General features: G+C 66.4%; 2 protein-coding genes across 4 annotated transcripts in view; one reads left to right on the plus strand and one right to left on the minus strand.

Moving 5' to 3' along the window:
• Positions 1-880: 880 nt before the first annotated feature.
• Positions 881-3430, minus strand: CLEC11A (C-type lectin domain containing 11A). The gene is made up of 4 exons (XM_075914914.2): positions 3193-3430; positions 2205-2415; positions 1737-1928; positions 881-1332 (listed from the first exon to the last, which is right to left on the minus strand). The coding sequence occupies exons 1-4, from the start codon at positions 3295-3297 to the stop codon at positions 932-934; spliced, it is 909 nt and encodes a 302-aa protein (XP_075771029.2). The 5' UTR covers positions 3298-3430; the 3' UTR covers positions 881-931.
• A 2051-nt stretch (positions 3431-5481) lies between these two features.
• Positions 5482-15706, plus strand: part of SHANK1 (SH3 and multiple ankyrin repeat domains 1) — a 45907-nt gene continuing 35682 nt past the window's right edge. Inside the window, exons 1-4 of one of the 3 annotated variants that reach the window (XR_012898868.2) lie at positions 5482-5790; positions 13479-13708; positions 15005-15208; positions 15544-15615. Coding sequence is in view for 2 of the 3 variants with exons in the window: in XM_075914878.2 (XP_075770993.2) it covers positions 13499-13708; positions 15005-15208; positions 15544-15615 (486 nt within the window). In the remaining variant the exon portion in view is untranslated. Of the gene's footprint in view, positions 5791-13029; positions 13280-13478; positions 13709-15004; positions 15209-15543; positions 15616-15706 lie in introns of those variants that run through there. The other 2 variants (XM_075914878.2, XM_075914879.2) reach the window with 2 other exon arrangements.

Raw genomic sequence — 15706 nt, forward strand, 5'->3', positions numbered from 1 at the left:
GAGCGGGGGGAGCGAGGGCAGCACAGTTCGGGGGGCACAGCCCTGGGGGGGTGACTACATTGAGGGGTTAGACGGGGGCCACTAAGGGTGAGAGATGGGAAGGAAAACTGCCCTGGGGTTGGAGACCTGTGAGGAGCGGAGGGCAAAGGCGGATTGGCTTCCAGACTGGTGGGGCTGAGGGGGTGTGTGTGTGTGTGGGGGGGATGATCCCAGTGTGTGTATCTGGGGCTAGGCACTGGAGCGTATGCCCCCCTGCACATTGGGGTGATGACCTCTGACCCCCCTGGGTGGGTCAGCCCTGTGGTACTGTCCCAAGGGGGGGGGGGAGTCCTGGCAGCCTGTGATGGGGTGGGGGTAGGGAGGAGGGGCAAGGAGTACCTCTTTCCTTGCTCTAGCAGGCAGCCAGCTGCCTCCCCCATGAAAGCTGGATGGGCGGGGGGCAGGGAAGTCGTTTCCCAGACATTACCTCCCGAGGGGGGGGGGGGCTGTCGGGGTGGGAACGGAGGGGAGCTGGGGGGCTCCCGGGGGGGGCGGGGAGGGGAGCCCCGGGGGGGCTGTCGGGGAGGGAGCGGAGGGGAGCCCGGGGGGGCAGGGGGGGGCTGTCGGGGTGGGAGCGGAGGGGACCTCCCCCGGGGGGGCTGTCGGGGTGGGAGCGGAGGGGACCTCCCCCGGGGGGGCTGTCGGGGAGGGAGCGGAGGGGAGCCCCGGGGGGCCTGTCGGGATGGGAACGGAGGGGAGCCCCCAGGGGGGGCTGTCGGGGAGGGAGTGGAGGGGAGCCCCGGGGGGGCTGTCGGGATGGGAACGGAGGGGAGCCCCGGGGGGGCTGTCGGGGAGGGAGCGGAGGGGAGCCCCGGGGGGGCTGTCGGGATGGGAACGGAGGGGAGCCCCGGGGGGGCTGTCGGGATGGGAGCGGAGGGGAGCCCCGGGGGCCCTAGAGCCGGAACTCGCAGACGTAGTACATGCGCCGGCTGCAGGCGTTGTCCCACCACTTCCCGTCGTCGGAGGACAGGGAGACGCAGTTCTCCAGGGCGCCCCCGTTGGGCTGGCTCACCAGCGGGTCCCGGTACCAGTCGAAGAAGGAGACGCGCTGCCCGTTCTCGTACAGCCACAGCCCCTCGGCCCGCCGGTCGTGGATCCCCACCCAGGCCGGCCAGTTGAAGGGCTGGAAGGCCTGGTGCAGGTAGCGGCGCAGGGCGGCCAGCTCGGCCTCGTCGGCCGGCATGGCCAGGCTCCCGCCCCGGTGCTGGCACAGCCCCTGCGCCGCCTCGTAGCCCTCGAACTCCCGGAAGATCAGGAAGCATTTGGCGTGGATCCGCCGGCCCCGCAGGCAGCCTGGCGAGAGCGGGGAGCGTGGCCTGTGACCTCTGCCCTCCCGGACAGTGACCTTTCACCTCTGCCCCCCGTTGTGACCTTTGCACCCTGACCCGCTGCCCTTTGACCTTGGGCCTGTTCGCCCTGATGACCTTTGGCCTCTGACCCAGGGTGGGCTGCTGCCCCCCCCCCTTGACTCATTTTCCGTCTACAGCTGGGTGCCCTCTCTCGTGACCTCTGACCTAGAGCGGGGTTAGCCCCCATTAACCTTTCGCCTCTGACCCCGAGAGGCTCAGACGTCCGACCTTTGCCCTCTGGAAACGGCAGGTTCCTCTGACCTTTCCCCTTTGACCTGGGCCTGGTCCCCGCTCTGAGCTTTGCCCCCTTTGCCCCAGGGTGGGGGCGTTCCCGGCCCGGGCGCTCACCGTCGATCTTGCCGATGTCGTGCCGGTTGCGGGTGCTGGTCTGGACGAGGGCGCTCAGCGCCTCCTGGGTCTCGGCCAGGCGCCCCCGCAGCTCGGCCAGGCCCTGGGAGAACTGGGCCACGCGCAGGTCCATGGCGTGGAACTGCACGTTGAGCCGGTGCACGGCCGCGTCCAGGCTGTCCAGCCGCGAGACTGCGGGGGAGGGGAGAGCGTCGGGGGGCAGTCCCCTTCCCCTCCCCCGCCGCCCCCTGCCGCCCCGCCCCTTCCCCCCCATGCCGACCCTCCCCCTTGGGGCCCTGACCCCCATATGCCCTATGTGCCGATGCTACCCTTCGGTCTCCCCATCCCTCCCATGCCCACACGTTCTCCCCCTCCCTCTTGGACCCCCTGACCCACAGGTGGGAGCCGGGGAGACCCTAATTGGGAGCAGGGGAGCAGGGCCTGGGGCAGGGCCCCCCTCAAACTCACACACGTAGGTGAATCCGTCCTCCTCGGGTTGAGGGGCCAGTGTGGTTGGGGCCGGGCCACTGGGATTCACGTCCCCCTTGACCGGTGCCCCTTCCCCATCCTCCTCCTCCTCCTCCTGTCCCGTGCCCCCCTCGGGGGCCAGCTCCGTCAGCGTCATCTCGGGGGGCCCCTCGCCCTCCACGTCCGGCAGCTGCAGCACTTCCTGCAGGTGCTGGAGGGACAGAGGGGTGGAGTGACCGGCCTTGCCATGGGGTTTTCCCCCCATCCCTCCCATCCCCCCCCAGCCCTGCTCCCCCATTCCCCCCCAGCCTCCCCCGGCCCTGCTCCCACATCCCCCACCAGCTTCCCTCCTGCCCCCCATGTTCCCCACCTCCGCTTCCCATGTTCCAGACTCTGCCCTCCCTTGGCCTGCCCCATGACTGCCCCACAGAATGTGTGTGTATGTGGGTGGACACCCCTTTGTGCTGCTGTCTGAGACTCAATCTGTGCCCCCCCCCCCCCGCCCCAAGAGGATTAGAGTGGAAGAAGCGGGGGGAAGGAGGGGGAGGCAGGTTCTCCTGGGTTCTCTTCCTGGCTCTGTGACCTTCATATCGGAGCCTCCCCCACCCTGCCCCACTGCAGTGACGGAGCTGCCTGGGCTCTGGGAAGGGCACGTCAGGCCGGGTGAGGCGCTTATATAAGGCAGCAGCGTACAGCTCTGAGTCCCAGCCCTGAGAAGGGGAGGGGTGGGGATCCTGGGAGTGAGGGGAGAGACTGGGGAGGGGGGGACCCCTAGGAATGGGAGGGCGTGGGGGGAGGGGAACCTCTAAGGATTGGACTGGGGAGGATGGGACCCTGAACCAGGGTGACGGGAGTTGTGGGGCAGGGAGTGGGAGGGCCCCTGAGCTGTGGGGGCCCAGGGGAGAGCCCCCAAGGAGGGGCTGGGACACAGGCATGGCGGACTGAGGGATCCAATGGATATTGGGGGAACCCGGGGACCCTCCCTTACCTTCAGCATCAAGGCCTGTCTCTCCTCCTCCGAGCTCAGCTCCTGCCCCCGACTGGCCCCCAGCAGCGCCCCCAGTAGCAGCAGCACCCCGCACCCCACGGCCATGCCTGCTCCGCTTCCCTGGCCTTCCAGACACACGGTTTCCTCTGGCCCGGGTGGCGCGACCAAGCGCTGGGGCTGGCGGGATGGCTGGAAGGGCTGGGAGACCGGCCAAGAGGCAGCTGATCCAAACCAGATGTGTGGGGCTGAGGTTGGCAGGCCTGGGTGCTGCTGGAGGGGGCGGGGGTGACCCAAGGCCCCCGCCGCCGCACTGTGGGTGTGGCTGTCTCTGCCTCTCCTAGCCCCATGGGAGCCTGTGCTCCACATCCGTGGGCACGTCCGAAACATGCCAAAGCATCTGCCTGTGTCCATGGGCGTGTTTGCCTAACCCGCGCGTGTCCTGGCTCCTGTATGTTTCTCGCATGTAAGTGCGTGTCAGAGCCTGTATCCGTGGGTGTGCGTGTGTCCTGGCAAGTACCCGTTATGTGTGGGTACTGGCGAGGCCCACACATGTCAAGCTGCGGACTCCGTGTCTGTGGTTGTGTGTTCTGGTGAGCACCCTGTGTCTGTGTGTATTTCCGTGTCCGAGGCATGTCATATGGGATGCCCTGGATCTGAGTTGGTGTGTCCTGTGCATGTCACCCGACATGCCCTGGATCTGTGTTTGCATGTCCTGTGCATGCCCCACGGTGTGCCCTGTACTTGTGTTGCGTGTTGCATGCATGTCACATGGCGTGCCCTAGATCTGTGTTTGCGTGTCCTGTGTATGTCACAGGGCATGCCCTGCATGTATGTTTGCATGGCCCATGTTTGTCGCACAGGGTGCCCTGGCTCTGTGTTTGCATGTCCTTTGCATGTCCCACTGTGTATCACATAGCATTTTCTGCACGTATGTCTGCGTGTCCCATGTTTGTCCCATGGTGTGTCCTGCATTTGGTGTGGGGTGCTCTGGATCTCTGTGTGCATGTCCTGTGCATATCACACTGATTCGGGGTGGGAGGATGGCGTAGGAATGGGGGGGGGGGAGGGAGAGGGAGGTTGGCTGGAATGCTGCAGGAGAATCCAGGAGGGGATGCCCCCCCATTCCTGAATAGCAGCAATAGTGGGGGGAGGATGGGCTAGGACCGGGCGACTGGGGGGGGCTGGCTATGAATGGAACAGGGCAGGCCCATGCATCGCTGTACGGAGGGGGATTTACCGGGGGCTGGTGGGGATGATACTAGGTGGGGGGGCTGGTACGGGGGGGGGGGGGGGGGGAGCTGGGTCTGAGGGGGAGGGTAGATTCCTGAAGAGCAGAAGGAGAGAGGGTGGCATGGGGGGGGGGGGAGGACTGCAGCCCGGTGGATTGTGGGTGGTACAGGAGTGGAGGGGGGCGGAGCTGGCTTTGAAGGGGGGGGGCGGACCTGTGCATTCCTGAACAGCAGCGGGCGGGGGGGGGGGGGAGTGTCTGGGGGGTTATGAATGGGGGCTGGGAGGACCCCTTGCGTTCCCGCCCAGCAGCGGAGGGGGGGGGGGGGAGCGGCTGGTGGGGAGGGGTGGTGGGGAGGGGTGAACGGGGGGGAGGGGGGGGAGGACCCCGTGCGTTCCGGCCCAGCAGCAGCGGGGTGGGTGGGAGTGGGCGGTGCCGGACGGGTGGTACCGGGGCTGGGGGGGGGGGGGGGGAACGGAGCCGCGCGTTCCTGCACAGCGGCGGGGGGGGGGGGGTACCGTGGGGGGAGCTAGTATCGGGTGGGTGGTACCGGGTGAGACTAGTACTGGGGGGGGGGGGGGGGGCGCTGGTACTGGGAGAGCTGGTACCGCGGGGGCTGGTACCGGGGGGCGGGGCTAGTACCGGGTGGGGCTGGTTACGGGGCGGGTTAATATGGGGGGGCTGGTACCGGGCGGGGCTAGTACCGGGAGGGGCTGGTTGGGGGGGGGGCTGGTACCGTGGGGGGGGGCTGGTACCGGGCGGGGCTAGTACCGGGAGGGGCTGGTTGGGGGGGCTGGTACCGTGGGGGGGGGGCTGGTACCGGGCGGGGCTAGTACCGGGAGGGGCTGGTTGGGGGGGCTGGTACCGTGGGGGGGGGCTGGTACCGGGCGGGGCTAGTACCGGGAGGGGCTGGTTGGGGGGGCTGGTACCGTGGGGGGGGGGCTGGTACCGGGCGGGGCTAGTACCGGGAGGGGCTGGTTGGGGGGGCTGGTACCGTGGGGAGGGGGCTGGTACCGGGCGGGGCTAGTACCGGGAGGGGCTGGTTGGGGGGGGGCTGGTACCGTGGGGGGGGGGCTGGTACCGGGTGGGGCTGGTTACGGGGGGGCTGGCACCTGGTGGGCGGTACCGGGGGGCGGGCAGATGAGCATCATCCAAGCCCGGGGGGCGGGAGCCGGGCGAGCGCGCATCCCGGGGAGCGGAGCAGCCGCCCGCGGATGGGGATGGGGAAGGGGCCGGGACCGCGCCGCGCGTGGGGCTGAGACACCCGCCCATCGCCCGGGGGGGGCAGAGCGGGGGGGGGCCGCCACCATGGTCCCCCCCACAGGGCAGACCTACTGAGCGCGCCCCAGCCCCCCCCCAGCCATCGGCAGGTAAGGGGCAGGCAGCCCACGGGGCGGGGGTCTCTGTGTGGGGCGGGGCGGGGAGCTGGGCGATCGGGGGGGTCTCTGTGTGGGGAGGGCTGGGCGATCGGGGGTCCCTGTGTGGGGAGAGGCGGGGGGGTTGGGCGATCGGGGGGGGTCTCTGTGTGGGGAGTGGGGCTGGCTGGGGGTCAGGGGAGGGCGACGGGCAGGGGACTTACTGGGCTGGGGGGTCCCGTCTGGGGGAGGGGAGGTGGCTGGCCTGGGGTCCCTTTGTGAGGGGGTGTTGGATGAATGGGGACTTTGCGGGGGAAGGGTGTGCATTGTTGGGGTCTATGTGGGGCTGCAGACAGGATGGCTGTGGGGGGGAGGGGCACAGGGGGTTGGCTGGCCGGGGTCCCCACACGGGAATGGTGGGGGGGGGGCTGGTCAGGGTTCCTGTGAAGGGAAGAGTGAGGGGGTGGCGTCCCTGGGCGGGATGGGTCTGGATGGCTGGTGTCTCCGTTGGGGGAAGGGCCGGCTAGTATCCTTGGGGGGCTGAATGGAGGGGGGGCTGCCGTGGGGGGAGGGTCTGGCTGGGGTCCTGTCGGGGGAGGGGAGTGTGCCTGGCCTTGGTGATGACTTTCAGGAGCCTTGGGGAGCGAGGGGATCAGCTGCCTTTGTCTGGGGTACCCCGGGGAGGGAGTGGGGAGTCCCTGCCCCGGTTGCCCTGGGGTCTCCCCCGCCCCCCGTCTCTCCTGGCCCCTGGGTTGTGGCTCAGAGGGCTGTTTCTGGGGGACACCCAGAAGCCCTGATTGTTCTAGGGCTTTGCAGCACCCCCCGCCAGAAACTGTTCCAGCTTCCCTGCTTGGGGGCGGTGGGGGGGGGATGAGACAGGTGGAGGGGGGCGGGGAGCAGCACCATGCGGTGGCGGGGGGATGAATGAGAACCATGCGGGAGGCTGTCTGGGAACAGCAGGTGCACATGTGCAGCAGGCGTGTGTGTGTGTGTGTGTGTGTGTGGCGGGGGGGCACACGCATGCATAGATGTGTGAGAGGGAGAGCTCGGGTGTATGTGTGCAGGCAGCCATGGGGATCTCTCTCGGTGTGTGCGTGCAGGGCGTTATCGCTGGGAGTGCGTGTGTGCATATTTCTGGCTGTGTGGGCATTCGTGATGTGTGTGCGGGGATGCGGCTGTCTCTGGGGGGGGTGTAAACTCAGCGTCTGTCTGTGTGTGGCAATGAACATATGTGCATATCTCTGGGCGTGCATGCCAAGCGCAACTTATTTCTGTGTGTGTTCTCTCTGGGTGTGTGTGTTATCCACATGTGTGCATGGCTCTTTGTGTGAGTGTGTGCATGCACATATGTGCATTTCTCTGGGTGTGTGCACACATTATCCATGGATGTGCATGCCCGTGCATGTGTGTGTTCTCATTCTCGCTGTGTGGATACAATATCCCTGTGTGTATTCTTTCTTGGTGTGTGCACACACTATCTGTGGGAGCGTGCATGCCTGTGCATGTGTGTGTGTGTGTGTTCTTTCTGGGTGTGTGCACACAATATCTGTGTGTGCATCCCTGTGTGTGTGTGCTCTCTGAGTGTGCGTGTTATCCACATGTGTGCATGGCTCTTTGTGTGAGTGTGTGTATGCACATATGTGCATATCTCTGGGTGTGTGCACACATTATCCGTGGGTGTGCATGCCTGTGCATGTGTGTGTTCTCTTTCTGGCTGTGTGCATACAATATCCATGTGTGTATTCTCTCTTGGTGTGTGCACACACTAATTGTGTGTGTGTGCATGCCTGTGCATGTGTGTGTGTTCTCTGGGTGTGTGCATACATTCTCTCACTATGATTATCTCAGAGTGCACGCTGACCTCTGAGTGTGTGCAGCCCGGTGTATTGCTGTCCCCACCTTTGTGGAAGCGCGTGCCTCTTTGTACACCACCTGTCTCTCTGGCTTTAGGGGTGTGCCCAGGCATGTGCCCACAGGTGAAGCTCCATGCACACGCACGGGCGTAATGTCGGGGGACGCGTCTGCGTGCACGCACGACTCTGCTGCCGGGGCAGGGCAAACGGGGAGCTGTCTCCGCATGGCCATGGGTCGGTGCCACGCACGGGCGTGGCTCGCTGGGCCTCGTGGCCGGCGCTGGTGCCTGGGTGTGGCTGGGAAGGTGTCCCGGGGCCGCCACGGGCCTGGCGTCCGTGCAAAGCTGGGCACGTGGGGCCGGGTGGAGGCGCGTGTGTGAGAGACACGCGAGGCTGGGGGGGGGGGCGTCCTTTGGCTTCATTTCAGATCCGGGAGGTGACATTTAGGAAGGGGGAATAAAGGCAGCCGGGACAGCTTGTGAGTCCCAGGAACAGACCCCCCCAGTGCTCTATATACACCCCCGTCTGCCTGCAACCATGTACCCTGTTCAGAGACCCCCCCCAGCCTGGCTCTGTGTCCCATATACAGACCCCCTGCCCCCGCTGGCTCCATGGGCCCCATGGGCACGTGGGCAACCTGTCGGTGAGACCCCCTCCCCCGCTTCCTCTTCTGCCCCCAGACGGCCTCTGGGCTCCAGGCCCCGCTGGGGTTTGCCCGTGTCAGGCAGGGGCAGCCCGTAGCTTGGCACAGAGACGGCCGGGGAAAGCCGCTGTCCCTCCTGGCCAGCCAGCGCTGCCGCCGGCCAAGCGGCCCTGGACTCCCGTTCTGGCTCTCCCTCCGCCCCACACGTGAGAGCTGTCGTCTTGCGCACAAGCCAGGCCTCTGGCGGCTCCCCCACCCCACCCCCCGCGGGCATCACTCCTGTCTCCTGCCCATCCCCAGGGGGCCCACTGGGAAGCAAGGCAAAGACAGAGGGAAACTGAGGCAGGTGTAGCAAAAGCACAGAAAATTCTCCTGTCACAGCAGCCTTGCTCACTGTGTCCCCCCTTTGAAGCCCAGACTGTCTCTGCGTGTCCCCTATATACACCCCCAGCCTGATTCTGTGTGTCCCCATATAGACCCCTAGCTTGGCTTTGTATGTCCCCATATAGACTCTCAGCCTGGCTCTGTATGTCCCCATATACACCCCCTGCCTGGGTCTGTGTGTCCCCATCTACATTCCCGGGCTGGCTCAGTGTGTCCCCTATCTAAGATTCCCAGGCTGACTCAGTGTTCTGTGTAATTCTGCACAGTCCCTTCCCTGCCCACCCGTCCGCCCATCCATCCCCTGGTGTCTGTCTGTCCACCCTTCCATCTATGCCCCCGCACCCTTCTAGCCAGCCAGCCGTCTCCCTGCATGTCCCTCCCCGCCATCCCGCCATTTTCATCCCCCTTCCTCCCACCATCCCACTTCACACCCTGCTTCTGACTGTCCAGCTGCACACGCACCCCTCTGTCTGGCGACTGACAAGTCAGCCCCTGAGTCCAAATCGGGAGCCGGGAGAAAGGTCGGCCGGGTGGCGAGCGAGGCCGGGAGGCCGCTGGGCCCGTTCTCAGGCAAATGCACGGACACGCTGCCGGGAGCAGAGCCGGCGGGCCCAGGACTGTCCCGGAAAGCCCCAGCCGGCAGAAACGGGCCCAGCCAGATGCTGAACTTGGAGTCCCAGGGTCGTGCTGGGGTGAAAAGGGTGGACGGATGCAATCCCGGGATGTATGAACGGTCGGGGTGTAAAATCCCGTTTAACCGGGGTGTAACCCCCCCCCCTTCAGCCTGGCTCTGTAGTCTGTGTAATTGTCCACAGTCCCTTCCCTGCCCGCCCATCTATCCCCCGGCGTCCATCTGTCCACCCTTCCATCCATGCCCCCGCGCCCCTTGATACAGCCAGCCATCTCCCCGCATGTCCCTCCCCACACATAGCTCGGCATCCCGCCATGTTCATCCCCCTTTCACCGATTAGAGGGGGGCTGTGGTGGTGGTGGGAGGAACCACAGACAGGGGCTGCTCCGGCACAGCCCTCTGACCATGGCGGGTGGGGAGCTACTCTGGACCCCACCAGTTATCCAGAACTGGTAAGCCTCACTCTCGGGTTAACCATTCCCGTCCTTCATAAACTGGGGCGGGGGGTGGGGGGGATACTTTCTTTCTTTCTTTCTTTCTTTCTTTCTTTCTTTCTTTCTTTCTTTCTTTCTTTCTTTCTTTCTTTCTTTCTTTCTTTCTTTCCCCACCCTATCTATCTATCTATCTATCTATCTATCTATCTATCTATCTATCTATCTATCTATCTATCTATCCCCACCCCCATGTCTCCCCCCCCCCCCCGGCGGTCTGCATCACTTACACTCTCTCTTTCCCTGACTCCTGTAGTATCTGACAGATCTATTTCTGCTGGAGGCAAGCTGGGCTCCATTCGGTACCAACCCCCCCAACCCGGGACACTTTGGTCCGTGTTTCCCCACGTGTGGGCAGGCTGTGTCCCATCTCTCCCCCCCCCCCCAGGTGCTCTGTGTCCTTGGCAGGCGCCTGCACCGGGGCCTTCTCTGTGCTCCAGCCGTGCTGGGCTATTCTTAGCAGCCGCGCCTTTGATTCATGCTTCTGAGAGCACATGTCTGCGTGTGCGCGTGTGTGTGTGAGCGCGCACGCTCAGTGCAGCAGTCTGTGTGTGTGTGTGTGTGTGTGTGTGTGCGCACGGAATGCAGCCGTGCGTGTGCAGTAATGTTGGCGTGTGTGTGTGTTCACCGAATGCAGCAGTGCCTCTGTGTGTGTGTGCTTGTACACGGAATGCAGCCGTGCGCGCGTGTGTGTGTGCGTGCAAGTGTGTGCACAGAATGCAGCAGTGAGTGTACATGTGGGAGTGCACAGAACGCAGCAGTGCGAGTGTGCATGCACGGAATGCAGCAATGCTTGTGCGCGTGTAAGTGTGTGCACTCAACACAGCTGGGAGTGTATGTGTGTGTGTGAGTGCATGGAATGCAGCCATGCACGCATGTGCGAGTGTGTGCACGGAATGCAGCAGTGAGTGTGCGTGCCCTTGCTGAATGCAGCACTGTGCACACACGCGCTGTGTGGCGGGTGCAGATGTGCGCACGAGCATGCCAGAGCATGTGTGTGTACCCATGTGAGCGTCTCTTTTGGGGACAGCGGGGGTGGTAGGCCCCGCAGTTCGTGTGTAGGGGTGTGATCCTCTGCTTGGCTTAGGGGGGCTAAGCCCAGGGGGAAATGGATCAGCACCCCCCCGTCCCGCCCAGGGGACCAGCTGGGGCAAGTTCGGGCCCTGTGGGGGCAGAGGGCAGTAGGGTGGCAGGTCATAGAGGTCACAAGGCAGGGTGCAGCGGCAGTTCTGGGGAGGTGGGGTGTTGCTCGCCCTGTGACCTGCCAGACCCCCCTTTGCTGGGCAGACTCACGTCTCCCCGTCTGGCCCGGTCCAGCCCCCGCAGGAAATGCTGTGGGGCGTGGCTGGTGGCAGCGAAACACTGGGAAGGGCAGGGGGCGGCCCAATGCTCAGAGACCTCCAGGGTGGGAGAGGAGAGGGGGCAGAGGGCTCTAGTGGGTTGGGGGGTTGGGAGCCAGGCAGGACTCCTGGGTCCTCTCCCGGGTTGGGGGGGGGGGCTCTAGTGGGTTGTGGGGGGGCAGGACTCCTGGGTTCTCTCCCGGGTTGGGGGGGGCTCTAGTGGGTTGTGGGGGGGCAGGACTCCTGGGTTCTCTTCCGGGTTGGGGGGGGGGGGCTCTAGTGGGTTGTGGGGGGAGGACTCGTGGGTTCTCTCCCAGGTTACGGGTGGGGGGGCTCTAGTGGGCTGTGGGGGGGCAGGACTCCTGGGTTCTCTCCCGGGTTAGGGTGGAGGGGGGGGGCTTTAGGGGGTTGGGGGGGAGGACTCGTGGGTTCTCTCCCGGGTTAGGGGTGGGGGGGGCTCTAGGGGGCTGGGGGGGGAGGACTCGTGGGTTCTCTCCTGGGTTAGGGCTGGGGGGGGCTCTAGGGGGCTGGGGGGAGGACTTGTGGGTTCTCTCCCGGGTTAGGGGTAGGGGGGCTCTAGGGCGCTGGGGGGGAGGACTCGTGGGTTCTCTCCCGGGTCAGGGGTGGGCTCTAGAGGGCTGGGGGGGGCTCTTCCCGGGTCAGGGGTGGGGGGGCTTGGGGCTGGGGGGGAGGACTCGTGGGTTCTCTCCCGGGTTGGGGGGGCTCTAGGGCGCTGGGGGGGAGGACTCGTGGGTTCTCTCCCGGGTTGGGGGGGCTCTAGGTGGCTGGGGGGGAGGACTCGTGGGTTCTCTCCCGGGTTAGGGGCGGGGGGGGCTCTAGGGCGCTGGGGGGGAGGACTCGTGGGTTCTCTGCCGGGTTAGGGGCGGGGGGGGGCTCTAGGGCGCTGGGGGGAGGACTCGTGGGTTCTCTCCAGGGTTGGGGGGCTCTAGGGGCTGGGGGGGAGGACTCGTGGGTTCTCTCCCGGGTTAGGGGCGGGGGGGGCTCTAGGGCGCTGGGGGGGAGGACTCGTGGGTTCTCTCCCGGGTCAGGGGGGGGGGGGGGGGCTCTAGGGCGCTGGGGGGAGGACTCGTGGGTTCTCTCCAGGGTTGGGGGGGCTCTAGGGCGCTGGGGGGGGGACTCGTGGGTTCTCTCCCGGGTTGGGGGGGGGGCGCTGGGGGGGAGGACTCGTGGGTTCTCTCCCGGGTTAGGGGCGGGGGGGCTGCCCGGCGGGTCCCCTGGAGGGAGCCCTGCTGGAGGCAGAGGGAGCCGGGTGCTTTGATGGCTGTCTGTCTGTCTCCATGGAAACCTCCAGGCAGGGATGGAAGCCAGGCCTCAGGCCTGCTTGGGGAGGGGGGTATCCAGGGGCTGGGGGCAGCCTTGGGGACTGCCCTGCCAGCAGGGGAAGAGGGGGCAGGAACCAGGCCTGGGGGCACCTTAGGTGGGGGGGGGGCAGGATGGTTGGAGCAGCTCCCCCGCTCTGGGCTGCACCTGTGGGGCAGCCTGTGGCTGGAGCAGGGGGGGCTGAGCTGCCATGGGGGGCAGCCCTCCACCCCTCTGGCCTCCTGCCCTGTCTCCTCTGTGCTCTCCCATCCGTCTGTCCCTCCTCCCCTGTGCACACCCCTCTGTCCGTCTGTCGCCCCGCGCCCTGTTTGCATCCCCCATGGTGCCTCCCTCCCACCCTGGCTCTCTCTTTCCCACCTCCCCTCCCCTTTATGCCCCTGGGCACCCCCTCACGGTGGGGGGGAGAGAAGGTGCCCTGGGGTGCAGCTCCCTAAGGCCGCTAAGGGCCGTGGGCCGATGGCAAGGAGATGCAGCTCAGTCTGCCCAGCCCCCGCGCCCCCCAAGAACCCCATCTGCCCAGCACTCACCCCCCCCAAGAGCCTCCGTCTGCCCAGCCCCCACCCCCCTAGAGAACCCCGTCTGCCCGTTGCTGGTTTTCTGTGGGGCTCTGGGCTCCCCCCGGTGGGTAGCCGAGTGGGGGGCCCAGGGCTCTGCTTTGAATGCTTTGTCCTTCCCCGGCTAATTTTAGCTGGTGGCGGGAGAGCAGAAAGTGGGGCAGATGTCCCAGGCGTGGGGCGGGGCGCTGGGAAGGGCTGCTCCAGATCGCAAGGCCCCAGGTGCCGGGCAGAACTGGGACAAGGACCCACAAAGTCACCAGTCAGGTCTGGGGGGTGTCGAGAGAGGTGGGGGGCAGGGGAGAGGCTGGGGGGGGATTATGGCCAGGGTGTGAGTGTGTCTAAAGTCTGGGGCCCTGTAACCAGTGTGTGGGTCCGCAAGGCGGGAGGGCAGCCTGCTGTGTCCCCCCCCCCATGTCCTGCCCTCTGGCCCGGGCTGACCCCCCCCTCTCGCTCTGCCCCCCAGCTGGCCTGTGATGCGGGACGATGCCCCGGAGCCCCGGGTCCAGCGAGGAGGAGAGGGTCTCGGAGTATCCCGAGGGGGAGTCGGACTCCGAGAGCTCCCGTGACGGCCCCCCCGGCCCCAGCCCCGGCCCCCTGGATCGCAGGACCCAGGGGCCCCCCATGTCGGTGCCCGACGACGCCCGTTTCAGTATGATGGTCTTTCGGATCGGCATCCCGGATCTGCACCAGACGGTGAGGAGGGCGGGGGGCACCGGCCCCGCTTTGCCCCAGACGGCGAGTGGCGGGGGGGAGGGGGCAAGGAAGGAGCCAGAGAGGAGTCTTCCAGGGAAAATGCTCCTTTCCCTTTTTCCCACCAGCTCTCCCCCACACTGTATGCCCCTACCTCTCCCCCTGCCACCCCATCCCTGCTGCCTGGCTCCCTCCCCTCCCCCAGCCTTCCCCTTCCCCCCACTCCATGCCCCTCCCCCAGGCTTCCCCCGTCCTGCACCCCCCCAGTGCCCCCTCCCCCATTTCTGCCTTTCTTCTGTCCTTGTATCCCCCCTCCAGCTCCTCCTTTCCCCTCCCCCTTCATCTCCACCCCCCCCCGCTCCCTGGGGGGGTCATTAGCAGAATTGGATGAATCCTGGTTTCAGCAGGAGCCGAAACAAAGCCCCCCCCCCTTAGCTGAGAATTCAGGACACGGAGCTAGTGTCAGGCGAACCCCCTCCCCCCCGCCGCCTTCCTCCTCCCCCCGCTGGGCCCTTTGATCTGGGGCTGCGGGAAGGGGGAGCCGCAGTGCGGGAGCTGCCCCACCCTAGCTGTACCCCCTGCAGGATTCTGCCCCTCCCCCCCCCCCGTTCCCATGTATCCTCCCTGCTCGGGCCCAGTTTCCGATCCCTCTCCCCCACAGGTAGGGGGTGGGCCCCATTCCTGCCCAGGGTCCTGAGGCCTCCCTCCCCCCCCCAAATCTGTCCCGTCCAGGTCCCCTCGCTGCTCACAGGCGCACCATGGAAACAGTTGCTATGGATCACAAATTGTCATCTCCTTGGCGACGGGTCCGGTTCTGCTGGCACGCCGGTTGCCTAGGCCCCCGTCTGAGCCTGGGGGAGGCCCCTGGGGTGGGGCTGGGGGGCCGGGAGAGGCTGTAGAGAATGGGGTGGGGTCTCCACAGGGGCTGCTCTCCCTTCACGGTCCGCACCAGGCCAGGGTCCCTCTGGGGCTAGCTCCTGCCACTCACCCCAGAGGTGGCTGCACCTCGGAGCCAGGCCGGGGTCCCCCTGTAAAGAGACACAGCCCAGAGGTGGCTGCACCTCGGAGCCAGGCCGGGGTCCCCCTGTAAAGAGACACAGCCCAGAGGTGGCTGCACCTCGGAGCCAGGCCGGGGTCCCCCTGTAAAGAGACACAGCCCAGAGGTGGCTGCATCCCGGCATCGGGGGGGGGGGTCCCCATCTGAGCAGCACCCACCCCAGGGGTGACTGCATGGCCACCCTCCACTTGCCCCCCCTCCCCGCCGACTCAGGCCTCCCTGCCTGCTCTCTCGCCCCCCAGAAATGCCTGCGCTTCAACCCGGACGCGGCCATCTGGCTGGCCAAGCAGCAGATCCTGTGCACCCTCAACGAGAGCCTGAAGGACGTGCTGAACTACGGGCTCTTCCAGCCGGCCACCAACGGGCGCGACGCCAAGTTCCTGGACGAGGAGCGGCTGCTGCGCGAGTACCCCCAGAGCTTCGAGAAGGGCGTGCCCTACCTCGAGGTGCCTCGCGCAGCGGGGGCCTCTGGGCACGAGGGGGAGGGGCTTGGTGGGCAGGGGAGGGGCTATGGGCACAAGTGGGAGGGGCTTAGAGGATAGGTGGGAGCTCTGATGGGAATTGTAGGCAGGGGAGAGGTTCCAGGCCGATTTGGTAGGCAGGGGAGGGGCTATGGATTCAAGGGGGAGGGGCTTGGTGGGCAGGGGAGGGTTGCAATCACAAGGGGGAGGGGCTTTGCCAGTGAAGCCATAGGCAGAGGGGAGGGGCTATGTGAGAGGGGGAGGAGCTCTGGGGTCACAGGGTGTGCTGACTCCGCCCCTTTCCCCCCTCCCCTGGCTAGTTCCGCTACAAGACCCGGGTTTACAAACAGACCAACCTGGATGAGAAGCAGCTGGCGAAACTGCACACCAAGGTAAGTGCCCCGCCCCCACACCTTGGCCCCCCCCTCCCACCTGTCCCAACCCCCCCCCCCCCCCACGGCACCTCACTTCCGGTCTCTCTCT

Source organism: Pelodiscus sinensis, chromosome 18 (genome assembly GCF_052426305.1).
Source record: "Pelodiscus sinensis isolate ZL-2025 chromosome 18, ASM5242630v1, whole genome shotgun sequence".
Classification (NCBI taxonomy): domain Eukaryota; kingdom Metazoa; phylum Chordata; order Testudines; family Trionychidae; genus Pelodiscus; species Pelodiscus sinensis.

Excerpts from the sequence above, each read along its gene's own strand:
- CLEC11A (XM_075914914.2), bottom strand. The coding sequence starts at position 3,297 with ATGGCCGTGGGGTGCGGGGTGCTGCTGCTACTGGGGGCGCTGCTGGGG. Across the intron at positions 2,416-3,192 it reads GACAGGCCTTGATGCTGAAG|CACCTGCAGGAAGTGCTGCA; the intron begins GTAAGGGAGGGT and ends CTGTCCCTCCAG. Across the intron at positions 1,333-1,736 it reads CGACATCGGCAAGATCGACG|GCTGCCTGCGGGGCCGGCGG; the intron begins GTGAGCGCCCGG and ends CGCTCTCGCCAG.